The sequence below is a fragment of the Natator depressus genome, chromosome 11 (assembly GCF_965152275.1).
Source record: "Natator depressus isolate rNatDep1 chromosome 11, rNatDep2.hap1, whole genome shotgun sequence".
NCBI classification, from domain to species: Eukaryota; Metazoa; Chordata; order Testudines; family Cheloniidae; genus Natator; species Natator depressus.
Genome location: NC_134244.1, coordinates 2,407,413 through 2,433,274, shown reverse-complemented (window position 1 = coordinate 2,433,274; position 25,862 = coordinate 2,407,413). Strand labels below are relative to the sequence as shown.

The 25,862-nt window shown below is 61.2% G+C and overlaps 1 protein-coding gene across 1 annotated transcript in view; it reads left to right on the top strand.

Annotated features, from left to right (window-relative positions):
* The window catches only part of PLCD4 (phospholipase C delta 4), a 29,756-nt gene extending 3,894 nt beyond the window's left edge, over window positions 1-25,862 (top strand). The window contains exons 2-16 of the mRNA XM_074967013.1: window positions 11,214-11,272; window positions 12,353-12,511; window positions 14,494-14,722; window positions 15,125-15,254; window positions 16,845-17,076; window positions 18,072-18,273; window positions 19,216-19,360; window positions 20,406-20,558; window positions 21,588-21,752; window positions 22,311-22,458; window positions 23,730-23,846; window positions 24,300-24,478; window positions 24,797-24,932; window positions 25,063-25,212; window positions 25,730-25,862. Of these exons, the coding sequence (XP_074823114.1) occupies window positions 11,248-11,272; window positions 12,353-12,511; window positions 14,494-14,722; window positions 15,125-15,254; window positions 16,845-17,076; window positions 18,072-18,273; window positions 19,216-19,360; window positions 20,406-20,558; window positions 21,588-21,752; window positions 22,311-22,458; window positions 23,730-23,846; window positions 24,300-24,478; window positions 24,797-24,932; window positions 25,063-25,212; window positions 25,730-25,830 (2,271 nt within the window). The 5' untranslated portion in view covers window positions 11,214-11,247 and the 3' untranslated portion in view covers window positions 25,831-25,862. The remainder of the gene's footprint in view (window positions 1-11,213; window positions 11,273-12,352; window positions 12,512-14,493; window positions 14,723-15,124; window positions 15,255-16,844; window positions 17,077-18,071; window positions 18,274-19,215; window positions 19,361-20,405; window positions 20,559-21,587; window positions 21,753-22,310; window positions 22,459-23,729; window positions 23,847-24,299; window positions 24,479-24,796; window positions 24,933-25,062; window positions 25,213-25,729) is intronic.

Sequence of the window (25,862 nt, the reverse complement as noted above, 5' to 3'; positions counted from 1 at the left end):
TTTTGCTTTGATTTGGGCCCAGAGCAGAGACAAGGGAATTGTCTTTTTCTGTAGGCTGACAATCACTATCAGAGAATAGGTATTCTATTCCAGCACAGCAAAATTTTACAGCCAAGTTTTGTTTGTTTATTTCTAAGCCTCGGGTGTAAAGTTAGTTAAAAACAGAGAGGTTAGGATGACAGAATCCACAGCACAACAAAAGATGGAATTAGCCAGATTTCAGGCTGAGGAAAAACAAAAGGAACATGAAAGACAGATAGAACTCATGCAGCTGGAAAAGGAGGTACAGGAGGCTGCCCACAGGAGGGAAATGGAGGCAAGGAAGCATGTGGAGGAGGAGAAGGAAAAAGAGAGGAAGCATGTGGAGGAGGAGAAGGAAAAAGAGAGGAAGCATGTGGAGGAGGAGAAGGAAAAAGAGAGGAAGCATGTGGAGGAGGAGAAGGAAAAAGAGAGGAAGCATGCACTGGAGGAGGAGAAGGTAAAGGCTCAGCAGAATATACCAACAAACCCTAGCAATCCTTCTCCAGGTACCACTCCCCATCCCAGAAAGTTCCCCACCTACAAGGCAGGTGATGATACTGAGGCCTTCTTAGAAAACTTCGAAAGGGCCTGCCTTGGGTACAACATCTCTACTGACCAATACATGGTAGAGCTGAGGCCGCAGCTCAGTGGACCCTTAGCTGAGGTGGCAGCTGAAATGCCTAAAGAACACATGAACAAGTATGAACTGTTTAAATCCAAGGCGAGAGTCAGAATGGGGATAACACCCGAGCAGTCTCGTCGGAGGTTCAGAGCCCTAAGGTGGAAACCAGACGTGTCATTTACCCGACATGCCTACCACATTGTGAAACATTGGGATGCCTGGATATCCGGAGCAAGTGTTGAATCTCCAGTAAATTTGCCCTTCCTAATGCAAATGGAACAATTCTTAGAGGGTGTTCCTGAAGAAATAGAAAGGTACATCCTAGATGGGAAGCCCAAAACTGTAATCGAGGCAGGAGAGATTGGAGCCAGATGGGTGGAGGTGGCAGAGAAGAAAAAAACTGGTCGCAGTTGGAGCGGAGACCAGAAGGGACAACCCCAGGCCACACCCTATTACCGGGGGCCGCCCAAAGCCCCACCTACCTCCCAAAGAACCCTCCAGACCCCTTATCGTCCCACCACCCCGTTCTCCAGCAACCCTCCTCGCCCCAGTGACCCGTCAGCTGGACGATGTTTTAAATATAACGAGCTGGGGCATGTAAAGGCCAACTGCCCCAAGAACCCCAACAGATTACAGTTCATTGCACCGGAATCGCACCAGAGGTCCACAGGCCCAGATACCTCCCAGATACCCTTGGAGCGGAGGGAAACTGTGAGTGTGGGCGGGAAGAAGGTCACCGCGTGGAGGGACACCGGAGCACAAGTGTCAGCTATCCATGCTTCCTTAGTGGACCCCAAGTTAATCAACCCAGAGATCCAAGTGACGATTCAACCCTTCAAGTCCAACTCTTTCGATTTGCCTACAGCCAAGTTGCCTGTCCAGTACAAGGGCTGGTCAGGAATGTGGACTTTTGCAGTCTATGATGATTATCCCATCCCCATGCTGTTGGGGGAAGACTTGGCCAATCATGTGAAGCAGGCCAAGAGGGTGGGAACGGTCACCCGCAGCCAGGCTAAACAAGCCGTGAGGCCTAGCTCTGTTCCGGAAACTTCTATCAGGACCCGGTCAGAGGTGATGGACCCGGACCCCAGGCCAATGTCTGCAACAGCAGTAGTGGATCCAGTCCCAGAGACCCAGATGGAACCAGTCCCAGAACCGGAACCAGCCGAACAACCAACACCAGACCCATTGTCAGCACTGAATCCAGTACTTGCAACCTCAACACCAGAGGGCCCCACCGAACCTGAACTGGCAGCAGCCGATAACCCGACACAAGAGGCTCAGCCGGAGCCTGAATCCCAACATAGTGCACCAGCGGAGAGCGGTTCACAGTCAACAGAAACAGCTCCATCCCCTATATCGCTTCCAGAGGGACCAAGCCTAGGTCCACAATCCAATGAGGAACTGATGTCTCCAGCATCGAGGGAACAGTTCCAGACCGAACAGGAAGCAGATGAAAGCCTCCAGAGAGCTTGGACGGCGGCACGGAGCAACCCACCGCCTCTCAGCTCTTCTAATCGATCCAGGTTTGTTGTAGAAAGAGGACTTTTATACAAGGAAACTCTTTCTGGTGGACACCAGGAAGACTGGCATCCTCAGAGACAGTTGGTAGTTCCAACTAAATACCGGGCCAAGCTCTTGAGCTTAGCCCATGACCACCCTAGTGGTCATGCTGGGGTGAACCGGACCAAAGACCGTTTGGGGGGGTCATTCCACTGGGAGGGAATGGGCAAGGATGTTTCTACCTATGTCCAGTCTTGTGAGGTGTGCCAAAGAGTGGGAAAGCCCCAAGACCAGGTCAAAGCCCCTCTCCAGCCACTCCCCATCATTGAAGTTCCATTTCAGCGAGTAGCTGTGGATATTCTGGGTCCTTTTCCGAAAAAGACACCCAGAGGAAAGCGGTACATACTGACTTTCATGGATTTTGCCACCCGATGGCCGGAAGCAGTAGCTCTAAGCAACACCAGGGCTAACAGTGTGTGCCAGGCACTAGCAGACATTTTTGCCAGGGTAGGTTGGCCCTCCGACATCCTCACAGATGCAGGGACTAATTTCCTGGCAGGAACTATGAAAAACCTTTGGGAAGCTCATGGGGTAAATCACTTGGTTGCCACTCCTTACCACCATCAAACAAATGGCATGGTGGAGAAGTTTAATGGAACTTTGGGGGCCATGATACGTAAATTCGTAAATGAGCACTCCAATGATTGGGACCTAGTGTTGCAGCAGTTGCTCTTTGCCTACAGAGCTGTACCACACCCCAGTTTAGGGTTTTCCCCATTTGAACTTGTATATGGCCGTGAGGTTAAGGGGCCATTGCAGTTGGTGAAGCAGCAATGGGAGGGATTTACACCTTCTCCAGGAACTAACATTCTGGACTTTGTAACCAACCTACAAAACACCCTCCGAACCTCTTTAGCCCTTGCTAAAGAAAACTTACAGGATGCTCAAAAAGAGCAAAAAGCCTGGTATGATAAACATGCCAGAGAGCGTTCCTTCAAAGTAGGGGACCAGGTCATGGTCTTAAAGGCGCTCCAGGCCCATAAAATGGAAGCATCGTGGGAAGGGCCATTCACGGTCCAGGAGCGCCTGGGAGCTGTTAATTATCTCATAGCATTCCCCACCTTCAACCGAAAGCCTAAGGTGTACCATATTAATTCTCTAAAGCCCTTTTATTCCAGAGAATTAAAGGTTTGTCAGTTTACAGCCCAGGGAGGAGACGACGCTGAGTGGCCTGAAGGTGTCTACTACGAAGGGAAATGTGCTGGTGGTGTGGAAGAGGTGAACCTCTCCATGACCCTTGGGCGTATGCAGCGACAGCAGATCCAGGAGCTGTGCACTAGCTACGCGCCAACGTTCTCAGCCACCCCAGGACTGACTGAACGGGCATACCACTCCATTGACACAGGTAATGCTCGCCCAATTAGAGTCCAACCTTACCGAGTGTCTCCTCAAGCTAAAACTGCTATAGAACGGGAGATCCAGGATATGTTACAGATGGGTGTAATCCGCCCCTCTGAAAGTGCATGGGCATCTCCAGTGGTTCTAGTTCCCAAACCAGATGGGGAAATACGTTTTTGCGTGGACTACCGTAAGCTAAATGCTGTAACTCGCCCAGACAACTATCCAATGCCACGCACAGATGAACTATTAGAGAAACTGGGACGGGCCCAGTTCATCTCTACCTTGGACTTAACCAAGGGGTACTGGCAGGTACCGCTAGATGAATCTGCCAAGGAAAGGTCAGCCTTCACCACACATCTCGGGCTGTATGAATTTAATGTACTCCCTTTCGGGCTGCGAAATGCACCCGCCACCTTCCAAAGACTTGTAGATGGTCTCCTAGCGGGATTAGGAGAATATGCAGTCGCCTACCTTGATGATGTGGCCATATTTTCGGATTCCTGGGCAGACCACCTGGAACATCTACAAAAAGTCCTTGAGCGCATAAGGGAGGCAGAACTAACTGTTAAGGCTAAGAAGTGTCAAATAGGCCTAAACAAAGTGACTTACCTTGGACACCAGGTGGGTCAAGGAACTATCAGCCCCCTACAGGCCAAAGTGGATGCTATCCAAAAGTGGCCTGTCCCAAAGTCAAAGAAACAGGTTCAATCCTTTTTAGGCTTGGCCGGTTATTACAGACGATTTGTACCGCACTACAGCCAAATCGCCGCCCCACTGACAGACCTAACCAAAAAGAAACAGCCAAATGCTGTGCAGTGGACCGAAAAGTGTCAGAAGGCCTTTAACAAGCTTAAAGCGACACTCATGTCTGACCCTGTACTAAGGGCCCCAGACTTTGACAAACCGTTCCTAGTAACCACAGATGCGTCCGAGCGTGGTGTGGGAGCAGTTTTAATGCAGAAAGGACCTGATCAAGAATTCCACCCTGTAGTGTTTCTCAGCAAAAAACTGTCTGAGAGGGAAAGCAACTGGTCAATCACTGAAAAAGAATGTTACGCCATTGTCTACGCTCTGGAAAAGCTACGCCCATATGTTTGGGGACGGCGTTTCCACCTGCAAACCGACCATGCTGCACTGAAGTGGCTTCACACCGTCAAAGAAAATAACAAAAAACTTCTTCGGTGGAGTTTAGCTCTCCAAGATTTTGATTTCGACATCCAACACATCTCAGGAGCTTCTAACAAAGTGGCTGATGCACTCTCACGTGAAAGTTTCCCAGACTCAACTGGTTAAAATCGTCCTTGAGATGTGGAAAATATTGTTAGTCTTTATGTACTTGGTAGCATATTTAGAGATGCATGTGTCTTATTAACTCTGTTTTCCTAGAGCTCCAGGAAGAAATCCCAGCCAGTGTTTCACCCTAGCTGAGATTTGGGGGGCGTGTCATAAATAGAAAGGGAAGGGTAAACCCCTTTAAAATCCCTCCTGGCCAGAGGAAATCTCCTCTCACCTGTAAAGGGTTAAGAAGCTAAAGGTAACCTCGCTGGCACCTGACCAAAATGACCAATGAGGAGACAAGATACTTTCAAAAGCTGGGAGGAGGGAGAGAAACAAAGGTTTTGTGTGTCTGTCTACATTTTGTCTTTGCCGGAGATAGACCAGGAATGAAGCCTTAGAACTTTTAGTAAGTAATCTAGCTAGGTATGTGTTAGATTATGATTTCTTTAAATGGCTGAGAAAAGAATTGTGCTGAATAGAATAACTATTTCTGTCTGTGTATCTTTTTTGTAACTTAAGGTTTTTGCCTAGAGGGGTTCTCTATGTTTTGAATCTAATTACCCTGTAAGGTATTTACCATCCTGATTTTACAGGGGGGATTTCTTATTTCTAATTACTTCTATTTTTATTAAAAGTCTTCTTGTAAGAAAACTGAATGCTTTTTCATTGTTCTCAGATCCAGGGGTTTGGGTCTGTAGTCACCTAGGCAAATTGGTGAGGCTTTTTACCAAACCTTGTCCAGGAAGTGGGGTGCAAGGTTTTGGGAAGTATTTTGGGGGGAAAGACGTGTCCAAACAGCTCTTCCCCAGTAACCAGTATTTGTTTGGTGGTGGTAGCGGCCAATCCAAGGACAAAAGGGTGGAATATTTTGTACCTTGGGGAAGTTTTGACCTAAGCTGGTAAAGATAAGCTTAGGAGGTTTTTCATGCAGGTCCCCACATCTGTACCCTAGAGTTCAGAGTGGGGGAGGAACCTTGACAGGCACCTTTCTTTTGCAGCCCCTTTGCCAGTGGCTGGGAAGGACCCGAGCTCCGAGTGGCAAAGAGCTGGTCCTGGTCCGCCCAGCAGCCAGTGCTGCCCCAGGGCCCCCTCCCCTTCCCAGAAACTCAGTGTGTGGGTCCGATCAAAGCCGCGCCGCTGGGGTCAGCTTCTCTCCAGCCTGCCCGTGCCCGCTGGGAGCCTGGGGCCAGACGGCTGCTTCACAGCCGCCCCTTCCAGTTCTGGGCCGGCTCGAATGGCCCCTTGGCGCACGCCGGCGGGAACGCTCTGGGCTCGTGAGTGAGGGGTCAAGCCTGCTGCCGGGGCGGCTCCCTGCGGAGGGGCTGAGGCTGCTTCTCGAAGACGCGGGCAGGGCGCCAGGCCGATTCCGGGAATCCGCAGCCCTGGTTCGAATGCAGCGTCTGCCACACGCGGCTCGGCCTGTCTGCAAAAGGCCCGTTGGTGGCTCCCGGGCCCGTTGGTCGCCAGGCCTCGTTTCACCCGCACTCAGGGCTTAATTTGCAACGACCGAGGTGCCAGGGCTCAAGCAACCGTTCTACTTTCATAACTGATGCAGCAAGGCCAGAGGCGCCGGGGGCTGTGAGGTGCCAGGCCCAGAGGCGCCGGGGGCTGTGAGTTGCCAGCCCCAGAAGTGCGGGGGCTGTGAGGTGCCAGGCCCAGAGGTGCGGGGGCTGTGAGGTGCCAGGCCAGAGGCGCCGGGGGCTGTGAGGTGCCAGGCCAGAGGCGCCGGGGGCTGTGAGGTGCCAGGCCCAGAGGCGCCGGGGGCTGTGAGGTGCCAGGCCAGAGGCGCCGGGGGCTGTGAGGTGCCAGGCCCAGAGGCGCCAGGGGCTGTGAGGTGCCGGGCCAGAGGCGCCGGGGGCTGTGAGGTGCCAGGCCCAGAGATTTGGGGGCTGTGAGGTGCCAGGCCCAGAGGTGCGGGGGCTGTAAGGTGCCAGGCCCAGAGGTGCGGGGGCTGTGAGGTGCCAGGCCAGAGGCGCCGGGGGCTGTGAGGTGCCAGGCCCAGAGGCGCCGGGGGCTGTGAGGTGCCGGGCCAGAGGCGCCGGGGACTGTGAGGTGCCAGGCCAGAGGCGCCAGGGACTGTGAGGTGCCAGGCCAGAGGCGCCGGGGGCTGTGAGGTGCCAGGCCAGAGGCGCCGGGGGCTGTGAGTTGCCAGCCCCAGAAGTGCGGGGGCTGTAAGGTGCCAGGCCCAGATGTGCGGGGGCTGTGAGGTGCCAGGCCCAGATGTGCGGGGGCTGTGAGGTGCCAGGCCCAGAGGCGCCGGGGGCTGTGAGGTGCCAGGCCAGAGGCGCCGGGGGCTGTGAGGTGCCAGGCCCAGAGGCGCGGGGGCTGTGAGGTGCCAGGCCCAGAGGCGCCGGGGGCTGTGAGGTGCCAGGCCCAGAGGCGCCGGGGGCTGTGAGGTGCCGGGCCAGAGGAGCGGGGGCTGTGAGGTGCCGGGCCAGAGGTGCGGGGGCTGTGAGGTGCCGGGCCAGAGGCGCCGGGGGCTGTGAGGTGCCGGGCCAGAGGCGCCGGGGGCTGTGAGGTGCCGGGCCAGAGGCGCCGGGGGCTGTGAGGTGCCGGGCCCAGAGGCGCCGGGGGCTGTGAGGTGCCGGGCCAGAGGCGCCAGGGGCTGTGAGGTGCCGGGCCAGAGGCGCCGGGGGCTGTGAGGTGCCAGGCCCAGAGGCGCCGGGGGCTGTGAGGTGCCAGGCCAGAGGCGCCGGGGGCTGTGAGTTGCCAGCCCCAGAAGTGCGGGGGCTGTAAGGTGCCAGGCCCAGATGTGCGGGGGCTGTGAGGTGCCAGGCCCAGATGTGCGGGGGCTGTGAGGTGCCAGGCCCAGAGGCGCCGGGGGCTGTGAGGTGCCAGGCCAGAGGCGCCGGGGGCTGTGAGGTGCCAGGCCCAGAGGTGCGGGGGCTGTGAGGTGCCAGGCCCAGAGGCGCCGGGGGCTGTGAGGTGCCAGGCCCAGAGGCGCCGGGGGCTGTGAGGTGCCGGGCCAGAGGAGCGGGGGCTGTGAGGTGCCGGGCCAGAGGTGCGGGGGCTGTGAGGTGCCGGGCCAGAGGCGCCGGGGGCTGTGAGGTGCCGGGCCAGAGGCGCCGGGGGCTGTGAGGTGCCGGGCCAGAGGCGCCGGGGGCTGTGAGGTGCCGGGCCAGAGGCGCCGGGGGCTGTGAGGTGCCGGGCCAGAGGCGCCGGGGGCTGTGAGGTGCCGGGCCAGAGGCGCCGGGGGCTGTGAGGTGCCAGGCCCAGAGGCGCCGGGGGCTGTGAGGTGCCAGGCCAGAGGCGCCGGGGGCTGTGAGGTGCCAGGCTCTGAGGTCCCGGGGCTCAGCCCTGGCACAGATTCAGCACTGCCTGCACTCCAGTACGGTGGGCTCGAAGGAGCAGCTCCGAAGGGCGTCTCCAAGCGGGGCGTCTCTGCCAGGAGGAGACCGAGCGGGCCAGGGAGCCGGGCGGGGAACGGCAGCGGGGAAGGGGCAGCTGCTCGGCTGGTGTAGATCAGGACACCAGGGTAGGTCAGGGTGAGTTGCACCCGCTGGGGATTTCCCCTGCTGGCTCCGCCCTCTCCCACTTGTGAAACAGCCTCACCCTCGGGGCAGGGCGGGGCTTCAATTCGGGGTGGGGGGGCGGTTAGACGAACTGGCCCATGCCCTGGGTCTCCGCGAGACCCCCTTGCAGCCCGACGGCCACGGAGCGGCGCCAGCGAATACCCGTTGGGCAGCGGGCAAGCAGAGGCTGCTGCCCCGGCTCTCTGTGCCGCCAGACTGGGCACACTCGGAAGAAGCTGGCTGGTGTCCCCCCCAGCCTGGCACGGTGTAAAGCCGGTGAGCTGTCCAGGCAGGGGCTGCCCTTCCCCTATGTGGGGCAGCGCCTGGCACAGCAGGTCGGTATCCGCAGGGGTCGGCATTGTCCCTGGCTGGCACTGCCCTGTCCTAGGAGTGCCCGCTCCCCTCTGCTTGTGGGGCTGGGCGATCCAGCGAGCGCAGTTCTGCCGGCCTGGGGCCGCTCCTCTCCCCAGAGGGCTGGGCGGGCCAGGAGCTTGGCACACGGGGCTCTGGCTACTCTGACGGCTGGGCCACTCCCCTGGGCTGGAGGGCAGCCAGGTATCGGCTGGCCAGGGGCCCCTCCAGACTAGAAGGCGAAGGAGACCCAGGCTGCTCCTACCCCTCTCGCCCAGCCCAACCCCTGCCCTGAGCTCCGCCAGCGTCTGTGCCGGCAGGATCCTTGGCGGCTGCAGCCTGCGCGGGGATCTGGCCCAGCCTCCAGGATGTGAGACAGACGCTGAGAAACCACCAGCCCTTTGGCTGCTTCCTCAGCACCCCTGCCAGGCTGCTGCAGCCCGCTCCAGGGACCCAGCGCGGCCCCGGCCTCCTGTGCTTCCCTGGGGGCTTTTCTCCCGGCCGGATGCAGCCGCAGGGCAGACCGGACTCGGCCGGAGCCAGGTTCTGTGCTGGGGCCGCTGGACGCAGGCCGGCCCTGGGGTTTTCCCTGGCCACCAGCTGCCAGCCTGGGCTCCGTTTAGTGGCTCCGGAAGGTCTGAGCTGGGCTGCTTGCCTGCCCCATCCCTGCCCATCGCAGGGCCTCGGTGCGGGCGGGTGGGACGGCGCCTCCCTGCGCCCTCTCCTTGCAGCTCCGCTCCCCTGGCGTCGGAGTGTGGCTGTTGGACCCTGATTTCATTCCAGGGGCTGCCGTTACCCCCCCGGGGAATTTCCCGCCCAGCCCCTCTCTCAGGCGTTTGCAATTATCTGCATCATTTCCCTTGCAGGCTGGGTCTCAGCCCCAAGGAAAGCTCTGGGGATTGTCACTCTGGGCTCTGCAGGGGCAGCGGGGATAGACCCCAGCCCCCTGCCCCCAACCCCCAACTCCCTGCTTGGCCCCGGCCTGGGGCAGTGCCAGGGTTCCCGGACACGCTGGGCCTGACAGTCCATCCAGCACGGGCAGCGGCAGGGGGCGCAGCAGGCCCTGCCTGGCTGCACACGGGTGCAGCCCGGTCCCTGTGAATGGAGGGCAGGCTGCCCATGCACCTGTGCCCGCTCCCCTTGGAGCTAACCCCCCCCAGCCCCCATTGTCCAGGGGGACACGGCTATGGAGCTTGAGCCCCTCGCCCCCATCTCTCCCATGTACGTCTCTGTCTCTGCGGGCCCTCCCCTCTCTGCCACAAGGGGACCGAGCCAGGAGAGAGGCTGTCTTCACGGGGATTTGTCACTAGGGCCTGGTGAATCACCCTCAGGCCTTTCCCGAATCCGGAGCGTGCGCCAGGGCCAGATTCGCAACTGAAGGGCTGAAAGAGGTGACTGGAGATGGCTGAGTGCAGGCAGGCCCTGACAATCCCCCCATGCTGCTCTGTGCAGGCACCCAGTCCCGTTTTTAAACTCCCCTGCCCTGTTATCCTGGCCCTGGGGCTCCCCCAACTCTGCCGGTGCCCCTCAATCCTGACCCACAACCCCTGATAGCCCAGCCCTGGGCTCCCCCAGCTCTGCCGGTGCCCCTCAATCCTGACTCACAACCCCCTGCTAGCTCAGGCCTGGGCTCCCCCAGCTCTGCTGTTGCCCCTCATTCCCGACCTGCAGCCCCCTCCTGCCCCAGCCTTGGGCTCCCTCTGCCCCCGTGCCCCCAATCCCAATGTGCAACTCCCCCATGGCCGCAGCAACCTTGAGGTAGCTACAGCCTCAGGACAGTGGCTGAGACGAAACCAAAGAGAAATGCTGAGTAGCGGCAGCCATTCAGCGCCCCCGGGCAGGCGGGGCCAAGGCCACGGTATCAACTGGCCCGACCGAGGAGAGTCAGAAGAAACAAGGTGTGTGAGCTACCCAGCGAACAAACAGGACCCCGTTAACAGACTGACGACGGCAGCTGGGCGAGTGCCAGTCCCCCACCAGCAGCGATGACACAAAGGAGCAGCGTAGACTGGTTTGCAGGGCCTATGAGATCGAGCAGGCTGCAGTGGCCTGACGGTGAAGCCACGTCCCTCGGGTGGGCTCTGTACAAGTCACCTGACCCAGCAAGGCCGCAGCCGCTGGCCCAGAAGCTACAACAAGGGCAAAGCCTGTTGAAGGAAAGATGGAGCAACCGGCGTGGGACTTGGAGCAGGGGTGGCCTGGTTGCAGGAGGGAAGCGTTTGGAGGGGGCACCGGGCAGTCAGTCTGTGTGCACATGGCTGGAATGCCGACTGCGGTCGCTGTCCCTGGTGCCCTTAATAAAGAGCTAATTTTGTTTCACACGCCTGGAGTCCTCTCACGTTATCATCCCGAGCCTGGTGTTTGCAACACCAGCTATTCCAGCCCTGAGCTGCCCCCACAGCCTCCCAGCTCTGCCGACACCCCCGTCCTGCTGCAGAGTGCCCTGGTGCCATGGGGCAGGAGCTGTCTGGATAAGACAGGCAGATGTGACTGTATTTAATGACTCTGGTGTTTTCTCTTGCTAGATGCCTGTTGGGCAAAGCCCCTGATGACAGCGTGATGGCGTTGCACCTGTACGGCCCCCGTGAGTGTCCCTGGAGCTTCCCCTAGGCCGAATGATGTGTGAGCGGGGCAGGAGAGAATGACATGGGTTTGGGCGAATCACGGGGCAGGGTCAGACCCATTCACAATCCTGCCAGCTCTGGCCAGGGGTGGAGGGGGGCCTGCCCCCAGTGGTGTCTGGGCCCCTGCCTCGTCCTGATCCCTGGGTCTGCCCCAAAGTCTGTGGAGCTCGAGCGAACAGCAGACCTGAACCAGGGGCTAGAGCAGCGCATGCCGGGGGGAGCTGGGAGAGCTCAGACAGGTGGGGCAGGGCTGGGCCAGAGGCACCCCGGACATGGGACTCCAACTCCCAGGAGGCACCCTGGCAACAAGGGACTGGAATTCCAGTCCGGGTCAGTCTGTTCCAAGGAGGTGCCCCAAATGCCCCCCAGAAACCCAGGGAAGCTCAAGGGCTGGCATCTTTGGGGCGAGTCGGATTCCCACAGGGCTGCTCAGCAGCGGGGTTGTCCACAACGCAGAAGAGGAGAAGTCTCTGGGGCCAGATCCTCTGGTGTAAAACTGCTGATTCTGCCCGTTTGCACCAGCTGAGGAGTTGGCCCCATGTGAGGTGTAACGGGAGAGTGCGGACTCTGATCTCAGGCACCCTGGTGTAAATCTGGAGTGATTCCACTCCAGAGTCACTCCATTGTAACTATGGTCCGAACCCCCCCCGCACCTTTCGGGGTGATGCGGCCATTGTCCCGTGGGTACAAGAGCATGTAGGTCTATCACAGTCGCCAAAGGGTTAACGGTGTAGTAGGTTTGCTCCAGTGATGCTGGTTGCATGATGGGGCAAGTGCCTTGCTCGGGCACCATTTGTCATGCCCCTTCCAGGGGAGGCCAATGAGCCCCAATGGTCCCCTTAGGAGACCTCAGATCACTGGGAAGCCGCCTGGGTCTCGGGGGCAGGTGTCAGCTGACCAGCATTGTGCACCTTGTGTGGGTGCTGGCCAAGGCCGGCGGCAGGCATCCACTCCCATGGCAGGCCACTCCCAGCGGTGCCACCTCCCCGGTCTTCCCTCGCTGAGCACCTGCTCTCTCCCCCCTCCCCCTGCGCCCGCAGGCCTCCAGCTGGATGAGACCCTGGAGCAGATGCAGCAGGGGACTCTGATGCGGAAGGTGAAGTCCAAGAGCTGGAAGAAGCAGAGATACTTCAGGCTGCAGGACGACTGCATGACCGTCTGGTACAAGTCCAAGAAGACTGGCTACACCAAATATACCTGTGAGTACAGCTACTGCTGTGTGCCAGCCCACTGGGTGCTCAGTAGGGTTCAGAGTGAACGGTGTGTGGCTGTGCATGCAAACCCCCATCGATGTGTGTGCGCAAACCAAGGTGTGTGTGTATGGTGGGTGTACAGACATGGGTATGTGGAGGATTCTCTGCACCTTGAAGTCTTTAAACCATGATTTGAGGACTTCAATAGCTCAGACATAAGGTAGGGGTTTGTTACAGGAGTTGGTGGGTGAGATTCTGTGGCCTGCGTTGTGCAGGAGGTCAGACTAGACGATCATGATGGTCCCTTCTGACCTTAAAGTCTATGAGTCTATGATTCTATGTGCATGGTAGGCGTGTGGTTGTATATATGGGTGGTTAGATGCACGTGTGTGTGTGTGTATGATTGTGTATGTGTGTGCATGCGTGTCCATGCAGGAAGGTGTCCCCCATGTCCCTCCCGGTTGGAGCCCTGAGATTCCTTTCAGATGGCCCCTGCTTTGTTGTGATGCTCTGCTCGGGGTCTGCTGGAGCTTACAGACAGCTGCCTGCTACACCAGCCTGTCCACCACACCAGCAAAGTCCCGAGACTCTGCCAGTCTTAACCTGGCCACGGAGCTGCCATGCAGCGACCCCCAGTTCCTGAGCTCCCCAGCGGCGTCTCTCTGCAGCGTCTGGTCCCTCTCACAGAACACTCACGGGAATGAGTAAAGCCACTGCCTCCAAGCCAGTGCACACCGCGCCTGCTTCTCAGCGCTCACAGGGTTTACAGGCAAACGGAGAACGGCTGTGAAGAAAGAGCAGAGATCGAAGGGACGTCCTGCAAGAGAAAGAGCGAGTCTGGTTATGAATCAAACAAACGTGAAAACAGGCTTTCTCGTGCCTAGAACTTATCGGGTTACAAGCCAGGTCTCTGGCAATGGCTCGTTTACGGTCAGTTCTCAGCATCTCCAGCCCACAGGCCTGAAGGATCCACCTTTCACAGATCCCACGAGCGCTGGCCTCTTTCCCCTGTGGGTGGTGGATAACGAAGGGGTTTTCTCCCCTTCTTTTTCTAGTCCAGTCAGCCTTTGCAATGTATTCTTCGGAAGCGTCTCCCCAGAGAAAGTTTCCCCCCTGCTGTTTGTCTCTCCCTTGTGACTTCCCCTCCCCTGTCGAATTGGAAGTGAATGTAACATCCATTGTCTCAGGCAGAAATCATTCCGCTGTCTAGGACAGACCTGTGTGTCAAGTGTGCTCCAAACCGTATTTCAGGAACATGTTCCCAGCACTCAGCCACAGCTCCGGACACGCCATCCGCGCATACAGCACCCAGTGATGTTAATGGCCGCTGGCATAACAGCCCTGTCTTGATGCACTTCCAGACTGCATTGACATTGTAGCCAGTTGATTCAGTTTCTTGTTCTTTGGGATTCAGATCCCCTGTGAAGGCCAAAAGAGGCTCAAAAAAGAACGAGAGAAGTTCCTGGAGGGCAGGTCCATCAGTGGCTATTAGCCAAGATGGGCAGGGATGCAACCCCATGATCTTTAAATCTCTGATGGCCAGATGCTGGGAATGGGTGACAGGGGATGGATCACTGGATGATTCCCTGTTCAGTTCATTCCCTCTGGGGCACCTGGCCCTGGCCACTGTCGGAAGACAGGACACTGGGCTAGGTGGACCTTTGGTCTGACCCAGTCTGGCCGTTCTTATATTTTCACCCTGGGGTGTCTGAGCCTGATTGTCAGACCCTCCCTTCTCCATCCCCCCATCACAGCCCCCTTCCTGCCATCCTGTGAGAGACCATGGGCGCTGTATGGGTTGGGGAAGCGATCTCCAACTGATTCTCCCAGGGTCTCCAGCACAGGGCCCTATTTCATAGGGTCTCCCAGTGTTTAGATAGCAAGGGACAGACCCCAGAGACGGACGGACAGATGGATCTGGGGGCGGTGACATCTGGTGCAGGCCCTGCCCCTCTCTGGAGCCTGACCCACCCCTCCCATCCATCCAGTCTCCATCAGCGACGTGGAGACAGTGCGGGAGGGGCACCAGTCCGAGGTGCTGCAGAGCCTGGCCGAGGAGTTCCCGCCCGAGCACTGCTTCACTGTCGTCTTCCATGGGCGGCACGGGAACCTGGACCTGATCGCCGGCTCCCCCGAGGAGGCACAGTGCTGGGTCCAGGGCCTGCGTCGCCTGGTGGAGATCGTCACCAAGATGGACCAGCAGGAGAAGATGGATCAATATCCTTCCGCCAGCCTGGCCCCAAGCCCCGGCTTCCCCTGCCTCCTCGGTGCCCTTTCACCCACGCAGATTAGCAAAGCCAGGGGTCATGGCTGGGAGACACCCCCGTCAGCCTGGGGGATGGGCCTGGCTGCCTTGATGTCCCCTGGGTGTCTCCTCCTCAGTGGATGGGGAAGGGCCCCTGGGGCAGGGATGTGCCATGTGCTCATGTCTGGGGGGCATTGGGAACTGGTGGGCATTTAGCTGGGTCAGTGTGGGGGGATACCACCAGTGCCCACAGCCTATGGACAGCACCCACCTGTTCCCCTGCCCCGCCTCAGGCCCGGGCCCCTGCAGCGCACGCTGAGCTCAGGGTACTCTCAGCCCCCCCGTCACTTTCCTTAGCCCCCCCCCCCCGGCAGGTGGATCTGCGACTGGTTCCAGAAGGCCGATAAGAACAAGGACGGACGCATGAGCTTCAAGGAGGTGCGGCAGCTCCTCAAGATGATGAACATGGACATGAACGAGGACCATGCGCTCCGGCTCTTCCAGGTGAGTGCCATGCCTGGGGGAGGGCCAAGCTGGAGCAGGCTGGTATCACCCCCACCCAAAGGCTGTTTTCAGAAGGAAGCCCTCGAACGGAGCAGGTCACAAGGGGCTGATGGAAGGGCTGCCAGTAGGGCTATCCCTGTGGGGCAGGGTGGGGGGTCCTTGTGTCTCTGCTGGAGCCACATGGGTCCAACCAGTGATGGCCTTGCTCTTCTCCCTCCCTCCCTCCCTCCCCCATGGCCCGGCATCGCCCCCGCCTGGCAGCCAGCTGCAGAGGACACACCGCAGAGTCCCCTGGATTGAAACCGGTCCGCAGATTCCCTTAGCCCCAGCATATGGCTCAAGCCAAGGAGAATCAGCCTGCTGGTGTCAGGGCTTGTGGAGAGCTGTGAGCAGAATGTGCACATGTGCGTGCACACACATGCACACACACGACCCCTGCTGCTGTCATGGGCCCCGCCTAGTCATCAGGAGTCAGATGCAGGTTGGCCGTGCTGATGGCTCCTTCGCCTGGTCTCTTCAGAGCTAGCAGGCCTCACCCCCAGTGAGGTTTAAAGGGGACACAGCTCACGAGTTTGGGACCCCAAGTTTAGCTTTAGAAAAATAGAGGGAAAGAGATTTTACCAAGCCTGGCTATTCCCTATCCCTCCACCTGTCCACCTGTACCCCCCATCCATCCGTCAATCCACCTGTACCCATCATCCATCCATCCACCCAATCACCCACCCATCCACATCATCCATCCATCCATCCATCCACCTGTACCCATCATCCATCCATCCCTCCACCGTCCCATCATCCACCTGTCCTTCTGTACCCATCATCCATCCATCCACCCAATCACCCATCTATCCATCCATCCATCCACCTGTACCCATCATCCATCCATCTACCCAATCACCCACCCATCCACATCATCCATCAATCCATCCACCTGTACCCATCATCCATCCATCCACCGTTCCATCATCCACCTGTCCATCTGTACCCATCATCCATCCATCCACCCAATCTTCCACCCATCATCCATCCATCCATCCACCTGTACCTATCATCCATCCATCCACATCATCCATCCATCCATCCTTCTGTACCCATCATCCATCCATCCATCCACCCGTCCATCTGTACCCATTGTCCATCCATCCTTCTGTACCCATCGTCCATCCATCCACCTGTACCCATCGTCCATCCATCCACCCAATCGTCCACCCATCATCCATCCATCCATCCACCCATCCACATCATCCATCCATCCACCCAACCACATCATCCATCCATCCATCCACCCATTCTTCTGTACCCATCATCCATCCATCCACCCATCCACCTGTACTCATCATCCATCCTGCCATCTCTTACCATCCGTAACTCACAGAGCTGTTTATAGTGCCCACTATGGCATATCTAAGGAAGGTAAATAAAGGCCAGATCTCACTGTGGCAGGTGGAGGTGATTTTGGTAGCGGCCCCACTCCTGACACATGGGGTGGTCAGTGCTATGGGGCAGTCAGTGCCAGGGCGGGCGGGTAGGGGGGACATGCACTGACACTGTCAGTCCTGCAGCCTCCCCCAGGCCCTGCTCTCACTGCAGATGGCCGACGGGTCGGAGTCGGGGACGCTGGAGGGCGAGGAGTTTGTGCTGTTCTATAAGGCGCTGACGCAGCGAGACGACGTGCTGGACGTCTTCCAGGTGTTCTCCCAGGACGGGAAGAAACTGACCCTTCTGGAGTTTGTGGATTTCCTGCAGCAGGAGCAGCTGGAGGGGGAAAACACGCAGGAGTTCGCCATGGAGCTGATTGCCAGATACGAGCCGTCTGAGACCGGTGGGGGTCATGGCACAGGGCAAGGGAAGGGACCAGCCCCGGGGGCCAAGGCAGCCCCTTCCCTCCAGGGCCGGCTAGCTCTTTGCTTGGCCTGTTACACGTGCATAGTGACGGGTCTCTCAGCCTTTCCTTGGGGGAGGTTCCCAGCCAAATTCCTCCCCCAGACTGGGAGCAATGGGGCTCACCTTCCCAGGATGGTGCCCCCTTATTCAAAGCCCAGTCTTTGTGATCTCCTTACAGCCGCTGTCACAGTAAGAGTGAAAAGTGCATGGATGCCACCGCGCTGTGCCAGTGTGCCTGCCACATGGGTGTGTCTCCGGGGTGGGACAGGGACCCCTGCAGGGTCTGGGCACATGGGGGGCAGGGAATTGTCTTGGTATTAAATTGTAATAAAATGTTCAGTGTCTCAGGTTCCCCAGTTGCCTTTCACGCCCCACTGGCCGCGAAACGCCGCTCGGGAACCAGACAGACCCTAGCGCGCACTCCGCTGGGAGCTGGCAGGACCCCGCTCCCAACTCCGCACTGCGCCTCTGATGGCAGCCGGCCTCGGGCCCCGGGGGAGTCAGGTTCGGGGCAATTTGAATGCGCGATGAGACTACGACTGCACGCGGCTCTATCGAGCCCGGCCTACTGTGTTTGGGGCTGTGATTCCGGCCGCCGCAACAGAGCACAATTTGCCCGGCAGGATTTATTCTAGTCTCCGCCCAGTGCTGCTTGTTGCCCGCATTTCTCTCACCCTCTAGATATTTAGTGATTTTTTCCTCCCTTTTACTATGGCCTCTGGCATTTTATTAGCTCTGGTCATTGCCAGGATCTCCCTTCTCCCCTTTTGGGAAGATTGGCATCACGCTTGCTTTCCTCCAAGCAGCTAGGCGCTCTCTCCTCTTGCCCTGGGCTCAGGGCTCCGCAGGAGACGGGTCCCTCGCTGGGCGGAGCAGCTGGACCGAGCTCCCTGGTCTCTTGACGCCGCACTGTCTCGGCTCCTTCCTCTCCAGCCAGGGCACGGCACATGCTGAGTGTCGACGGCTTCCTCCTGTACCTGCTCTCGCCGGAAGGGGCCATCTTCAACCCCGCTCATGGGCCGCTTTGTCAGGACATGACCCAGCCCCTCTGCCACTATTTCATCTCCTCCTCGCACAACACCTACCTGCTGGAGGACCAGCTCCGGGGCCAGAGCAGCGTCGAGGGCTACATCAGGTATGTGAGGAGAAGGCAGCTGCTCCCAAAGGGCATCGCCTGGTCTCCATGGGGGGCAGTGTTGGGTATGAAGGGCTGCCGGGTGGCAGTGTCGGGTACAAAGGGCTGCGGGGGGCCTCTGGGTTCATCCTGCCTCGGTGTCCTGGCGCAGCGGGAGGGGAGCTGTGGATTTGCTGGAGGTGCTGCCTTTCCAATGAGATGTAAACCCAATGCCTGACCACGTAGGGTCGTTAGGTCCCCCTGCCCCCTTTCAGCAGAGCTGTAGGATTAGCCCCACTGTCCCTGGCCAAGTTCAATATGGGAAATGTCATTCTCCCACCCTAAGCCCCTGCCTGGATGGGATATTCCCTGTCGCTGCCTGTCTCGTGGAGCGTTGCTGTTGAGCAGCTACCATGTTCCACTCAGAGGTGGCTGCATCACTGTGGTAGGCAAGGCCGTCCCTGCAGAGGGATTAGCATTGTTTGCTTTGGGGCCAAGTAGGAGGCGCCGGGCTGGGTCATCTGCCAAAGCAGGGAACACTGCGGTCGAATCATTAGACCCCGTGAGTAGGGGACAGAGGGAGCCCATCGCTGGTGGCGTTACACCTGGCCCCGCTTACTCCTCTGTGTATCCCCAGCCGCTGCACGCACACAGGGGGGACTGTCCCTGTACTAAGAGCCAGCCTGGGCGCAGCAGACCGGAAAGTCGGTATTCCAGATGGAGAACCGAGGCCCAGGGAAATGCAGCCACTGGCCCGCTGGCTGCGGCAGAGCCGGGAGCTGCCCCGGCTTTCCCCAGGCCAGGCCAGTCCTGCCAGCCCGGCAGCCCTGGGGCGTAACCGTCAGCCCAGGGTGGGTTGGTGACCGGGTTAGGCCGCGGCGAGCCGGCGTCGTGCTCCCCGAGGAGCAGGGCGGTGGTACCGGAGGAGGGCGCTGAGCAGCCTGCGGGGCGTCTCCTTGGCAGGGCTCTGAAGCGGGGCTGCCGCTGCCTGGAGGTGGACTGCTGGGACGGACCCAGCGGGGAGCCCGTCGTCTACCACGACCACACGTTCACCTCCAAGATCCCCTTCAAGGACGTGGTCACCACCCTGGGGCAGTACGCCTTCCAGGTAGGGCAGCCCCCCGCCAGTAGGGGGTGTTAGGTGGCTACATGGGGCAGGTTCTCAGTGGGGCGTCCCGACCCCTGGGGTGGGTCACGATGGGGGTCAGGGAGTTGTGAGCACCCTACCCTTCTCCTCTTACTAAGAGGGTCAGAGGATCCCACTTTGGGAAGGCCAAGGCTGGCCCTGCCCTATGGCATGTTTGCAGCGCCCCCTTGTGGTGACAGTCCCCTCCATGGGCTCGGCACTGGGAGCCACTCGCTCCAGGGGAGTTGACTGTTGAGCAGCTGCCCTATTCTGCTCAGAGGTGGCTGCATCACTGTGGCAGGCGAGGCCGTCCCGCCGGAGGAAAGGCACTATATGGGCATTCACATCGTTGGCTTTGGGGACAGGTAGGAGGCACCAGGTTGGGTCACCTGCCAAAACCCCGGCGCTGGCTGAAGTGCTGCAAGCATGATCCAGGCTCCAGGTTCCTTCAGCTTCTTTCAGCTTCCCCCCTTTGGGACGGGGCAGGGGGAGGTCACCACTGCAGCCTCGTGTCCCAGGTTCTGCTGCAGCGCTAGGTGGTGTCATGCTGCAGGGAGCGGGGTGGGTGTAACTAGGGGGCGCCGGGCAGCAGGGAGGGGGCGGGGGGCTCGGCAGGGGGGCACGGGGTTACGGGGGGGACGGGGGCTTGGCAGGGGGAGGGGGAGGGGGGCTCGGCAGGGGGCGCAGGGCTGCAGGGAGGGGGCGGGGGCTTGGCTGGGGGCACGGGGCTACAGGGGGGGACAGGGGGCTTGGCGGGGGGGGGCTCGGCAGGGGGCGGGGGCGGGGGCTCTGCAGGGAGGGGGCGGGGGCTCAGCCGGGGGCATTCCCCCGCTCACACTCAGTGCTGGGTCCTGCTGGCACTTTTCGGCCTGGCCTTCCCTCGGGAGACGGGTGGGTTCCTGCCCGGCCGGCCCCAGCCCCACACGGTCCCCGCGGGAGGCCCTGGTGGCCAAGGGGACCCGGAGGCTCTGGCCTGGTCTCGGCGCCTGCCCCAGGGACCAGCAGCCGCGGGCTCTTTGCTTGGCAGGCGTCCGACTACCCCGTCATCCTGTCGCTGGAGAATCACTGCGGCCTGGAGCAGCAGGACCTCCTGGCCCAGCACCTGAAGGGCATCCTGGCAGAGCGGCTGCTCATGGCCCCCCTCGACGGCCACGACCCGACGCAGCTGCCTTCGCCGCAGGTAGGGGACGGGCTGGGGGGCTGTCGCTGGGGGGCCGCCCGATGGCTCTGCGCTCCTGTCTCGGCCATCCCGCCCCTCCAGTGGTGCCTGCCCTGCGCCCCCGCACGCCGCCCCTTAGCAAACTGCCCGGGGCGCACCAAGAGCCGTTCCCGCAGGGCCTGGGGTGGGGCACCCGCTCAGGCTGGGGCTGCCCTGGGGGGCGGGGGCATTGCACTTTCCCCTGCTTCCAGGGGGGGCGCTCGCCTGCATCCCTCTGCACGGCCATCCCCACTCACACTGTGTCCATCCAGCCTGCCACGCCCCCTGTCCTTCCCTCCACTGATCCCTTCCCCCCCAGCCCTCCATCCCTCCCTCCATCCCCTCCCCCTGCATCCCTCCATCCACTCCCCCTCCATCCCTCCCTTCCCCCTGCATCCCTCCCTCCACTGATCCCTTCCCCCCAGCCCTCCATCCCTCCCTCCATCCCCTCCCCCTGCATCCCCTCCCCCTGCATCCCTCCCTCCACTGATCCCTTCCCCCCCAGCCCTACATCCCTCCCTCCATCCCCTCCCCCTCCATCCCTCCTTCCCTCCGCATCCCTCCATCCCCTCCCCCTGCATCCCGCTGCATCCCTCCCTCCATCCCCTCCCCCTCCATCCCTCCTTCCCTCTGCATCCTTCCATCCCCTCCTGTTGCATCCCTCCATCCCCTCCCCCTCCATCCCTCCATCCCCTCCCTCTGCATCCCTCCATCCCTTCCCCCTTCATCCCTCCTTCCCTCCGCATCCCTCCATCCCCTCCCCCTCCATCCCTCCATCCCCTCCCTCTGCATCCCTCCATCCCTTCCCCCTCCATCCCTCCTTCCCTCCGCATCCCTCCATCCCCTCCCCCTCCATCCCTCCATCCCCTCCCGCTGCATCCCTCCATCCCCTCCCCCTCCATCCCTCCATCCCCTCCCGCTCCATCCCTCCATCCCCTCCTGTTGCATCCCTCCATCCCCTCCCTCTGCATCCCTCGCCTCCACCCATCCCCTCTCCCGGGTGTCCCGCAGGAGCTGAGAGGAAGGATCATTCTGAAGGGGAAGCGGGCAGAGAGCCTGGCACATTCGCCGAGTGGGCAGCCGGACAAGGCCCCGGAGGGGGAGGCATCCGAGGATGATGATGAGCCGGAGGCAGAGGAAGACAGCCTGAGCCAGGAGGCCAAGAGGAAGGCCAAGGTACAGAGACAACCTCCCCCAGCCGGGAGCACTGCACCAGGGCGGGGGGTCTGTGGATGTCTCCTGGTGGGTGCTGGCCAGCTGGCAGCAGGGTACCCCAGGGACAGCTCCGTGCAGTGGGCCGACACCCTCCCGCACCCCACACTGGGGCTTCCCAGGCTCACCACCCCACCCCAGATCGCCCCTGGGTGCTGGGGGAAATGCCTGCCCTGGCTCCGAGCCGCCATAACTCAGCCAGGGCGCCCGGGCCTTGGCACACTCCATTGGTTTGAGCTTCTGCCAGGAGTTATCCCGGCTCCTGGCTCTGCCCACGACTGCATGGCCCAGCCGCCCAGCGGCGACGGGCATCTCCGTGCTGGTGCCAGCCCTGGAGCCCAACGGCCGGTGTGCACGCCCGCGGCAGGTACGGCTTCCCCTGGATGCTGGCCCACCTCCGGGGGCAGGAGCAGCTCGGTGCCCAGGGCCCGTCCAGCCTGCCCAGCAGCTGGTGCTCCAGGTGCTGGCGCCTCCGGCCATCGGCCCTGCCCCACAGGCTCTGACCCGCTTGGCCCTTCGCAGAAGTCCCAGGCCAAGGAGCTGTCTGACTGCATCGTCTACTGCCATAGCGTCCCCTTCTGCGGCTTCCAGCAGGCGCTCGCCCGCTGCCGGCCCTACGAGACGGCCTCCCTGCCCGAGGCCAAGGCCAGGAAGCTGATCAAAGAGGCGGGTAAGGGGGAGGGGTGCCCCGGCTGCAGGGGGCTGGGGGGGCAGCGAAGGGGTGAAATCCCAGCTGCTGAGAGGAGCGTCCAAGCGCTCCTGCTGGGACCCCCAGAGCTCTGGCAGGGGGCATGGGACAGACCTAGCATTTAAACACCCAGCTCGGCCTCCCGGCCGGCAGGACTCCCCAGCCATCCAAACCCAGTAATGTGCCATGGGGTCCTGTTCCCGACCAGCCAGGTCACCTGAGATCCAGTGGATATGGCACTGGGCTGGGGGCAGGACTCCTGGGTTCTATCCCAGCTCTGGGAAGATAGTGGGTGAGAGCTGGGGGCTGGGAGCCAGGACTCCTGGGTTCTGTCCCCAGTTCTGGGAGCGGAGTTTTGGGGTTAGGGCTGGGGGCTCTGGGAGCCAGGACTCCTGGGTTCTAACCCTGGCTCTGCCACTGCCTCCTTCTTGGAGCTTCCCCCACCCCCCCATGGCTCAGTTTCCCCTGCCACCCAATGGGGCCGATGACACTGACCCTGCTTTGCGCTCCAGGCGGGGGAACATGCTTGAGCGTCAGTGATGCCCAGACCCTCCGCAGGGCTTCGCGGGAAGCTGCTTTAGCCACACCCCATCCCGGAGGGAGGGCCCCGGGCCTGCATCAGACGGGCTCAGCCCAGATGGCCGTCAGCTTCTGGGTCCATGGATGGGCAGCCTCAATAGTGAGGCCCCAGGGGTCTGGGTCTCAGAGACCACGCTCTGCTGCACTCCCCAGCCAGGGCAGGGCAGTGCCGTCGGCCAGAGCCTGGCAGCCTTGGCAGCCGGAGCCCCCAGCCCCTCTGGGGCTCACTGAGCCCGGGGTGCAGCTGCCCTGGCCCTGCATAGCCTGCACTGCTCTGGGGCGGCTCTGGCTTCCTAGCGCCCGGCGGGTCCTGGTGCCACGGGGCAGCTGCAGCCAGCAGGAGCCCCAGTCCCAGCCCCACGCCCAGCTTGAAGCCCCTCATCCGCTGGGCTCTCGCGCTGGGGCAGCCCTGGTCCATCAGCTTTCTGCACAGGCAGGGGGGTTCTGTGGGTGGAGGGTGGGTGAGGGGTGCCTGTGGGGAGATGGGGGCCCTGTGGGGGGTTGGTGAGGCTGTGGGTAGGTGAGGGGGTATCTGCGGGGGAGGGGGTCAGTCAGGCTGTGGGTGGGTGTCTGGGGGTGGCCGCAGGCTGATTGGTGCCTGCAGGCAGATCGGGGGCCCTGTGGGGGAGGGGCCGGTGAGGCTGGGGGGGGTCACCGTCTCCTTCTGCCCCCAGGGAACGAGTTTGTCCGTCACAACGCCTGGCAGCTGACGCGGATCTACCCCAGCGGGCTGAGAACCGACTCCTCCAACTACGACCCGCAGGAGATGTGGAACGTGGGCTGCCAGCTTGGTAGGGCCCGGCTGGGGTCCGAGGGGGGACGCGAATCCCAAGTGAGCATCCTCTGGGCATCCCGAGTGAGAGCCGGGCGCTGGCCTGTTCGAGCCGACCGGGGCCTGGCTCAGCTGGGTCCGAGGCAGTGGCAGTAGGGGGCGCCGTGCTGCCAGGGGCCCCCTAGCTGAGAGGTAACACTGAGCCCCCCCGACCCAGGAGTGTAACCAGCCCCATGGGCTGGGCTAGTGGTGCCGGGGGTCCTCACTCAATGTCCCCTGTCTCTTAAACAGCCCCTGCCCTGGATACAGCAGCATCCTTCACTTCCTGTCCTAAACTGCGGTGTGCTAGTTCGGGGGGGGGGGAGGGTGTTCACCAGCACGTTCCGAGAGCCCGTGGGGAGCCCCGGCGGGAAGGGGCGTCCGGGTCCCGCTGCTGCAGCCCCACAAGCCCCATCTGCCTCCCTCCCCGCAGTGGCCCTGAACGTGCAGACGGCCGGGGCGGAGATGGATCTGTGCGACGGGCTCTTCCGGCAGAACGCCCGCTGCGGCTACGTGCTGAAGCCGGCTTTCCTGAGGGACGTGGGAACTGCCTTCGACCCCGACAATCCCTGGAGCAGGGCTGGGGGCGGCCCGTGGAGCCTGGCGATTCAGGTACGCCAGCGTCCCGCAGGGGCACTGCCCAGGGGCCTCTCTCCACTGGCAGGAGAGGAGAGGGGGCAGGGGGTGCCTGGTGCTATAGGGCTCAGCTGGGTGTGGGGAGCAGGGGGACGGGGAGGTTTCATCGTGTGCCGTGGCATGCTGGAGACAGGCCCTGAGACCCAGAGCTGGGGCCGAGGCCGGTCCTGGGTGCAGCCTGCCCCGTGCCTGCAGAGGACCCAGCTGCTGGCACGGGCAGAGCTCCTGGGGCCTGTGCGGCTGCCAGTTCCCCGAGCTCACGGGCCCTCGCGCCGCTGCACGGTGTCGCCACAGGTCATCAGCGGGCAGCAGCTCCCCAAGGTGGCCAGCAGCAAGGCGAGCGCCATCGTCGACCCCCTGGTGCGCGTGGAGATCCACGGCGTCCCCGCCGACCAGGCCAGGCGGGAGACCCAGTACGTCGATAACAACGGTGAGTCCGGCCCCGGGCAGGTGAGCCTGGCTCCCGCTAGGGGCAGCCCCGCTAGCAGCCTGCAGCTCCAAGCATGCTTGGGGGGCTGAGGTCCTCAGGCTCTGACCCGATCTCCGCCTCCCCCCTCCAGGCTTTAACCCCAGCTGGGGCGAGACGCTGCAGTTCAAGGTGCACGTCCCCGAACTGGCCCTCGTGCGCTTCGTGGTGGAGGATTACGACAAGACGTCCAGGAACGATTTCGTGGGCCAGTTCACCCTGCCCTTCGCTAGCATCAAATCAGGTGAGTGCCAGGCCCGGCTGCTTCTGCATGGTCCACGGCTCGCTCCACCCTCCGCTGGGGGCTCGGTCGGGGCTCAGCATCGCCGTGGCAGACCCAGGAGAGCGCGCCGGAACAAGGGCCAAGCCCCTGTGTCTCTGACAGTCCCCCACGGAGAGAGGGGGGCGTTCGGAGAACAGCACGGAGTGGGCGGGCTCGGAGGGATCGAGAGGGGCAGAGGACAGGGCGACCTCCAGCTAGTTTGGGATGTGGGGAGGCAAGGTCCCTGCCCAAGGAAGCGTGGGACTTGTTAGGGGCTAACTAGGAACCAAGAGGGACGTTGGGCACCGTGCTGGAGAAGGGCAGGTACAGATGCTGGAGGGGGCGGGAGACCCAGCACTGAGGGCAGTTGAAATCAGGCTGGAGGCAGCCACCTAGAATACACCCCAGAGGAGGATCTCCCACCCGGGACTGGGAGCCCACAACTCTTCTCCACTGTGGCCTGCCAGGTCCAACCCAGCTCGCTGGTGTCTCCCTGCAGGTTATCGTCATGTCCACCTCCTGTCCAAGGACGGCACGGCCATCCCGCCCTCCTCGCTCTTCGTTCACATCCAAATCACGGAGCTTCCCCACCCCGAGTAGCAGCCGAGTGGGTCACACCAGCCCCCTGTACC